Raw genomic sequence first — 8,434 nt, 5'->3', positions numbered from 1 at the left:
CCTGATTTCATCAACATTACTCATACCAACCGAATAAGTATATGAGTTTCTGCAGGGTTAGTACTCTGTATCTATTGCTAATAGGAAAGCATCTGCTCTCTCGTTCAGGCTCTACCTAGCTGGCAATCACTGCTGCAATGAAAACAGCAGCCTTGAGTTTGGTGCTTGGTGGGGTTATTTTTGAAGTAAAACCATTTTTAAATACCTGAAAAATCACTGCTAGAAACATAGAGAGCATTTTCTGTATAATGTTGTCTTTTTTCTTTGTAGTCGCTTGATGGCATTAAAAAGAATGGGAATTGTCAAAGACTATGAGGTAGGATTCCATCTGCATCAACACAGCCTTGTGTTTTTTTCCGTGGGTGGATCATTTTTGATATACTCATCTGCAATTTATTTCTTCCTACAGAAAATCCGCACCTTTACAGTTGCAGTAGTAGGTGTAGGTGGAGTTGGCAGTGTGACTGCTGAAATGTTGACAAGGTGTGGCATTGGTAAGGTAATGAGAGTTTTTTGTCTTCTACTTCTTTACATTAGGTGGATCAGTCTTCTTCATAAAGAGCTTGATTTCTCTCAGTTGATCTTACCCTAAATAAAAACATGCTTTGAAGAAAGCACTCAAGACCAGCACTTGTGTAAACACTGCACAGGAAGAGTCTGTGTTTTTCTTACACTAATAACATTTAATTACATAGAGCTTAACCCTATATGATGTGAGTGATTCACGATGGATGCTTGTCATCTCTGTACTCCTTTATGAGCCCATCTGTCCTAACTGGATTATTGCAAACTGAAAACAAAATAAAGGAAAAGGAGAGGGTAACTTGCATAGCAGGGTAAGTCTTATGTTACGAGCACAAGTTGATATTCCTGAAATTGAAACATGGTGGATGTCAAATAGATATCTTTATCACAAACATTAGTTTGTCACGTGGCAGACTTAGACCTAAAAATTTAGCAGCACTTAAAAATAATTTGATGCATGTAATAGATAACAAGAACCTCCAGAGTTAATAGAACAAGGTTTTTCTTTAATGGAGGACTTTGGGCAATGGCTTAGATGTTTTTATTTCTGGGATAACCTGGCCATTTACTCTAATAACTTTTGAATCACACAGAGGTGATTCAATTTTTTTAGTGAAAAGTTTATTCCTCTGAAGGAGCATTTCCAGAAGAACAGCATCTTGGCCAGAGAAAAGGACATTGGACAGTTGATTCAGATTTTATAATAATCAACATGTCTGTTTATTATGTAGGTATTTTAAGTGAATTGTTTTTGAAGGACTACGTGCCAAGACAAGTGAAAGAAATGACATGTTTCTAGTTATGTCGTAACAGCAAATAGGAATGTGATAACAGAGGTGATAGTGTTCATGTAGATTAATCTGTTGAATATTCTTAGTTTAGAGCATGTGAACAGATTGCCTTTTATTAATTTGGATGACTTAACAAATTGGTTCAGTTTTTCATGTACTTGTGATGTTTGTACCTTTTGTACATGAACTGAATGGGCCTGTGGGGGTGGAGGGAGTTTGGTTTGGTTTTTTTGGTTTGAGGGGGTTTTTTTGTTTGTTTCTTTGGTTTTGGAATTAGTTTTATTGCTCAAAATGCTGTGCCATAGTGCTCTGGTTGCAGAGTCCTTGGAGATTCACCCATGTTAATGCAATCTTTATTGCAGCTGCTTCTGTTTGATTATGACAAAGTGGAATTGGCAAACATGAACAGACTCTTCTTCCAACCTCATCAAGCTGGATTAAGTAAAGTGCAAGCAGCAGAGCATACTTTGAGGTATAACTTAGACAAATGGGTATTAAAATGTATTTGCCCAGGATGCTCCTCCAGAAAACTGTTAATCACTTGCAAAGTAGCATGATCTAATTTGGGGATTTGAGTATAAAATACTCAAATGTGGGGATGATCGATACTTTAAAGACATTTTTTTACTGGCCAAAACCTTAATGTGAGCCTACTTTTTAAGTACAGCTAGTTTTGTTCAGAAGTTTGGTATAAACTATGCCACTTGGATATGTTGTGGGGTTTTTTTGCAACTAATCTGTGAATTTTGGATAAGTATGGGTGTATTTTAGAGTTCAGGGTGGAAACTTAAGGCTGTAGGAATATTTGTGAATTTATGGAGTAGAATACAGGTTATTGTATTCATTACTATTGACTGATACTATTTCCTCCATAAGGGATATTAATCCTGATGTTCAGTTTGAAGTACATAACTACAACATCACAACACTTGACAACTTTGAACACTTCATGGATAGAATAAGGTAAAATTTCTTGGCAAAAGCATGTCACTGCTGATCTGTGGTTCTATACAGCCTCACATTTTTACTGTTGAGGTGGGGGTTTTTTTTGAGAACTTTCAATTGAAAACTACTGGGAAATATTTGTATATGAAGACATTCCTGCCTAGAGTTGGTATTTATTTCAACTCTTATGCAGTTATATTTTATATTGTTGCATCTTTAGATTTTCAGACAAAGCTGTAGGAGTTACAGGCTTTTCCCATTATGGTAACATATTTGACTGCTCTGGTGATTTCAGTTATGTTTTATAGAATGAAGAAAGAGAGTAGTTATTAGTGGATCTCAGAGAAGATCTGAAATAACTTGTTCTGTTTGTACAAAGGTACAATTCTTCAGCACTTTGTACTGAGTGTACACTACATGAAACTTCTGTGAGTCTAAAATGCCCATATACTGAAATCCCAGCTTCAGCATGCTCTTGTTTCTACTGTAGATCTCAGGTACTAGCTGTATCCTGTTCTGCATTTGCACAAGTTTTGTTAGAAATGCATTTCCCATGGGCTTGTGTAATCAAAAGCATCATGTTGATTGCCATGCTGGTGTTTTGTTCTGCCAGCAATTTCATGCAAACCTCTGGTGCTTTTTTCAGTAACGGGGCTCTGGAGGAAGGGAAACCTGTTGATCTCGTTCTGAGCTGCGTGGACAACTTTGAAGCTCGCATGGCAATTAACACAGTAAGGGCATCGTGGCATGAGCTTCTGGAAATCTATTTTCTCCTATAAATAATGTTAGAAATTGTGGGGACTATGGAAAAGAAATGAACTTACAAAGAATCTTCTAAGAAGTGTTCTACTTGATTTAAAGAAACAGAATCTGAGCTTTTACCCAGTTCTTACAAAACACGTGTATAAATATAACTCTAGACTTTTACGTGACTAGCAGCTAATGGTTAGTAAAAGAGCTAAGTGTCATAAGCTCCCTGTATCTTTACAGATTATCCTGTTTATATAAAGGTATTTTCAAAGGATGGTATGTTAAATCTTACAAACTTTTTAAAGACTGTCTGTAGCTAATTGTATACTTCATGTGAGTTTTTGTATACTAAAAGTTACTTAATGCTGTGTACCTAATCTAACTGTTTGTAGTAGGAGCCAATGTAGGGTATAGGCCAAATGCATGTTTTCTGTTATCCTTCAGCTGACTTGATCCATAAATTGCAGTCAGGGAAGGTACACAGATACACTGCATCCAAGCCTCTAAAGCTTTGTGCAATTCTATCCCCTAGTGTGGTAGTAAATAATGCCTGTATTTGTTCAAAGATCTCAGGTCCTCAGGAAAGCACAAAGCTTTTCTTTCCTTTGAATCTGATAAATAATTTCTATTCTCTCCATGTCCCTTTTTCTGATCACAGCCTAGGTCTTAAAGCAGGGACTTGAATGTGTTTAAATCACTCTCGGTTTACCACATTGTTTGGGTTTCTTTTCATTAATCTTCTGCAGTGCTGATGTGTGTGTGTGTTTCTGTGTCTCTAAGGCCTGCAATGAACTTGGACAAATCTGGATGGAGTCTGGAGTGAGTGAAAATGCAGTGTCAGGACACATACAGCTGATCATACCTGGTGAATCTGCTTGTTTTGCGGTATGCAGTGCTCTGCTGAATTGCTCATTTGTCTTTAAAAGTGGGGCTGGGAATATGGAAATGAGCTGGCACATCTGATTCCGTAGCTTAAATTTTGTGTGACCCGTGGGATTTCTTTAATACTTCTTTTCAACTTAATTTCTTTATTTGCCCTCAGTGTGCTCCTCCACTTGTAGTTGCTGCAAATATTGATGAGAAGACGTTAAAACGAGAAGGAGTTTGTGCAGCTAGTCTTCCTACAACTATGGGTGTTGTAGGAATGCTAGTACAAAACGTTCTGAAGTAAGTGACTGAGTTGTTGCTATTCAATGTACAGCACAGTAAGAGAAAAACCTAAAGGAACATTTTATAATGACAAGTCTGGTTCTTTCTGTATGTTGTGGCCTGTTTCCTAATGGTATTGACATCACTGGACAGGGCTGAAATAAACACTGCTTGAATCACTAGTCTGTTTACTTTGGAGCTGCCACTTTTAATATAACCTTTTAGGGGTAAGAAAAAGTCTTCAGAGTTTTACAAATAATTTCTTTTACTGCATACAAAATGTGTATTTAAACATGCTCTGATTTGATGTCATTAAATTATACACCAAAAAATGCTACAGTGCTGTCTTGTCTTTAAAACTGAATACTTTCTCTTGCAGTGTTTGTATTCTAAAACCTGAGGTGAATTAAAAATACTTACATAGCAAAATGACATACTTTCAGAAAGTACTGTCACATGACTCCAACTGCTGAAAGAATTGCATGCAGCAAGGAAAATATTTCAACAACCTTGTGCTCAGTTTCAAAATGATGCACACAGTGTTTTACAAGCATCTTTGAGAATAAGATCCTATTTAGCCTGTTTTTAGCCTTACCTTGGTTTTGTCCACTACCCAAAAATTTCTGTTTACAGGGAATACAAGTGCTGTTTGCAGGTGTGGCTATAAACAACAGAGCTCCCTCTTCAGCTGTGCAGAGAGAGGTGTTTCTCTTGAACAAAGACTGCAAACATTGCAGCTTAATTCGAATCTTTATTTTGATTGCAAATCTGACCCTACAATAAAGATGATTAAACTAATTCTGATTAGCTTTGAAAACTCCCCCATTGCAGTACAGGGCACTGGGGTGTACCAAGCAATGGATTAAGGCATGAGAGAAAACATCACACTACTCTAATCATACTACATACTAACCTAAACATATCTTTTCTGAGACTGTAGCTTATTCTCACACATCACATGAGGATAGGATTCTGTATTGATCCAGTTATGTGGCTGTCTGGAGATTACAGCATAACTGGATTTAAGACAATTACAGTAACTCTACAACTGCACCAGTGTGGAAGTGTATTCTAAAAGTTCTTTGAGGAAAAATTACTCCTTGAGCAACTGAATTTCTAGGTTTGCACCTGTATATAAGTTCCTGCTTTCTCTGGTTTTGTTTCTAGATACCTGTTAAATTTTGGTAGTGTCAGTTACTACCTCGGTTACAATGCAATGCAGGATTTCTTCCCAACTATGTCCATGAAGCCAAACCCACAATGTAGTGACCACAACTGCAGAAAACAGCAAGAAAATTATAAGGTAAAAATGTTTTGGGCTTGGGTTTCTTTTCCCTTTCTTAAATTTTCAAGAACAAAGGAAGCTACAGATGTGTAGTATACGAAAATGTTCATTGCTACTCCAGTTTTCAGCAGCCGCCTTTTCAGATAGTGCATGTGTTTCTAAACATACAGTGCTTAGCGTTATCTGAAAGCAAAGGGTAGGCAGAATGGCTTGTATTTAGTTAGATAATTATTTTCTTCTGCATAATTGCTCAACCTTTCTGGCAGTCATGTTTTTGAGTGTTAATAGCTTTGGTGGTTTTTTTTAACTTGCAAGTGTTCTGCCTTTTTATGCCTAACAAAGTTCTTAGTGGTGACTGCATATCTTAAATATTGAAGAAGTGTGAATATTAGATTTGATCTTCTTTACTGGTGTTAGAAATTAAGACGTTATTTTCTTCTGCATAATTGCTCAACCTTTCTGGCAGTCATGTTTTTGAGTGTTAATAGCTTTGGTGGTTTTTTTTAACTTGCAAGTGTTCTGCCTTTTTATGCCTAACAAAGTTCTTAGTGGTGACTGCATATCTTAAATATTGAAGAAGTGTGAATATTAGATTTGATCTTCTTTACTGGTGTTAGAAATTAAGACGTATATTGGATGACTGCATATCTTAAATATTGAAGAAGGGTGAATATTAGATTTGATCTTCTTTTCTGGTGTTAGAAATTAAGACATATATTGGACATAATTATGGTTTTTATCTTTTTTGTGGTTTTCCTTCAGAAAAAAGAAGCTGCACGACCAAAACAAGAAGTAATTGAAAAGGAGGAAGAAATTGTACACGAGGACAATGACTGGGGTAAGTTAACAGCTGGAGACTAAATGATGTTCTCAGTACCAAGATTGAATTTGAATGAACACACTGTAGTGTACATCAAATTCTTATAGTTCCTATTTTTTTGTAACTTACACTGTAATTACTGCTGCCTTTTCACAGGCTTTGACAGTACTTTTACCACAACTTGAGGATGTGTTTTTTGGTGCAGTGTGCAGGTTTTAGGCTCAAAACACAACTGCTGCTTGAATAGAAAACTTCCTCAGAAGATGGTCTGAGGGTGAGGTGTGAGAAGATGAAATAACTGTGTGTTCCTTTTAAATACATAACTAAAGAGCATTTGTCCTTTCCACAGCCACTGTGCTGAGGCATCCCATGGATTTTTGTATTCTTATGAGGGCTCTACATTAAAAGAAATTGCCTTAAGTAATCATAAACATGTTTTATATAACCATTTCAAGAATGGAGATACACATTCTGTTTATTACATGATCTAGAAAATAATCATATCTTACCTTTGGGAGAAGTGTCCTCATGATAGGATTTAAATGGTAAGGACAAGGAGGAGGTGCCATCCTTGTCCATAAGTTACCTGTAAAGAACCATTTCATATATTGTAAAGAGAAAATATTTTATATTGATACTAGAATGAAGTTGTTGCTTTTAAATTCTTTCTGTTTGGGAAAAGTGGCTGCAGTTTTCCTCTTACTGTGATAATTTGATGATTAAACAACTTTTTTTCCTAACTTTAAATGGAGTTCTTATTTCCTTTTAATGCAAAGGTATCGAATTAGTGTCAGAAATTTCAGAAGAGGAGCTGAAGGCTGCATCTGGCCCAGTACCTGAGCTTCCTGAGGGAATTACTGTAGCATATACTATCCCAAACAAGGTACTGCATTTGTTCTTTATAAATTTTTGAAATACATGTTGTAGATTAATTTTATAATACCAGCCAGTTTGGATACCTTTAAACCTAGAATAAAATTCCATCTTGAACAATTCCAGTGAAACTGGGCCTCAGTACCTCTGGTTAGTGCCATCTGTGGTACAGTTTTGTGTTTCTATTAAATGTATTTCCTTAAGTACAGATGCTAGTGTCAATGTACTTCTGAGGTGGCAGGAACATATGCAGTTGGGGGCTGGGGAAAGGAAAACAAATGTGAATTTCTCAGTTGATATTTTGGTGATGAGATCATTCTTACCATATTTGTCTTGTAGAAGCTGTATGTAGTCAAAGAGTAATCAGTATACCTGGGGAACACAGAATCTCTATGCAGCCAAAACACTGTAACTCCCAACCAAAATAGTTTATAATGTAGGTTTATAATTGCTTAGGGCTAATCTGACCATGGAGTGCCTGGTTCTAGGAAAACAGTGTGGTGGAACAGCAATAAAGCTTATTTGTGTGGGGTTGTTTGTTTGCTGTTTTTGTTGACAACTTTTTCTTCCTGTTCCTAATAGGAAGAGAATTCAATAACTGAGGAAACAGTAGCAGAGTCTGAAGAAACCCTAGAAGAACTTATGGCCAAAATGAGAAACATGTAGAAAACCAAATATTAAGTACAACTTTGGATCATTGGATTTTGAGAAGACCAGACTTGTTTCTGGTTCTCTTTTTTTACATCCATTGCAGCTTACCTTTACCTTTCTGATGGAATGGAACTGTTACAGGGGCAGGAAGGACACAGACTTCATTGTTTGTATTCTGTTGTCTATTCAGATCTTTAACATATAGAGTTGTGCTACTGTAAATTTTAGTTTCTCAGCATTGCTAGTGTCCAGATGTTCAGTAGAAAATAAAAGGAGATGGATAAACTAACAAAAGCAGATATAGCACATGATATGCACTATCATGTGGTGAGAATAGTACATAGTATACAACAGATGAAAGAAGTGAGATCTGCTGGAACAGCCTGAGTAGGTGTAGAGCACCTGATTGTACCTCACTCCTGTTGCTGCTCCTGCTTTTCCAGGCACTTGTGCTTGGTTGTTGTTCACTGGTCTGAATTCTTGGCATGGATCGTGCTGTGGCTACATTTTCTGAGTAATCAGAACATGTTAGCCTTTTCATCTGCCTTAAATATCTCTGGGATGGATTTTTTTAAAAAACTGTCTTATCAACATCTTACTACTGCTCGTCCTGAAATAGCTGGCTACATGTTTTGTATATGAAAA

The 8,434-nt window shown here is 36.6% G+C and overlaps 1 protein-coding gene across 1 annotated transcript; it reads left to right on the top strand.

Annotated features, from left to right (window-relative positions):
- Positions 1–274: 274 nt before the first annotated feature.
- Positions 275–7,823, top strand: UBA5 (ubiquitin-like modifier activating enzyme 5). Its single transcript, XM_009070012.1, has 11 exons — positions 275–316; positions 410–499; positions 1,679–1,788; positions 2,193–2,279; positions 2,908–2,992; positions 3,792–3,896; positions 4,054–4,178; positions 5,328–5,463; positions 6,208–6,283; positions 7,042–7,148; positions 7,721–7,823. Exons 1-11 carry the CDS (start codon positions 278–280, stop codon positions 7,802–7,804), a joined length of 1,044 nt encoding a protein of 347 aa, XP_009068260.1. The 5' UTR covers positions 275–277; the 3' UTR covers positions 7,805–7,823.
- Positions 7,824–8,434: the final 611 nt, after the last annotated feature.

This window comes from Acanthisitta chloris, unplaced genomic scaffold, assembly GCF_000695815.1.
Source record: "Acanthisitta chloris isolate BGI_N310 unplaced genomic scaffold, ASM69581v1 scaffold6702, whole genome shotgun sequence".
Taxonomy (NCBI): Eukaryota; Metazoa; Chordata; class Aves; order Passeriformes; family Acanthisittidae; genus Acanthisitta; species Acanthisitta chloris.
This window is presented reverse-complemented; position numbering and strand designations above follow the sequence as displayed.

What these genes read in the sequence shown, in the direction of transcription:
- UBA5 (XM_009070012.1), top strand. Translation starts at nt 278, where the DNA reads ATGGCATTAAAAAGAATGGGAATTGTCAAAGACTATGAG. An exon ending in ACACGAGGACAATGACTGGG is followed by an intron (nt 6,284 to 7,041) that starts GTAAGTTAACAG and finishes TTTAATGCAAAG; the next exon opens with GTATCGAATTAGTGTCAGAA. An exon ending in CATATACTATCCCAAACAAG is followed by an intron (nt 7,149 to 7,720) that starts GTACTGCATTTG and finishes TGTTCCTAATAG; the next exon opens with GAAGAGAATTCAATAACTGA.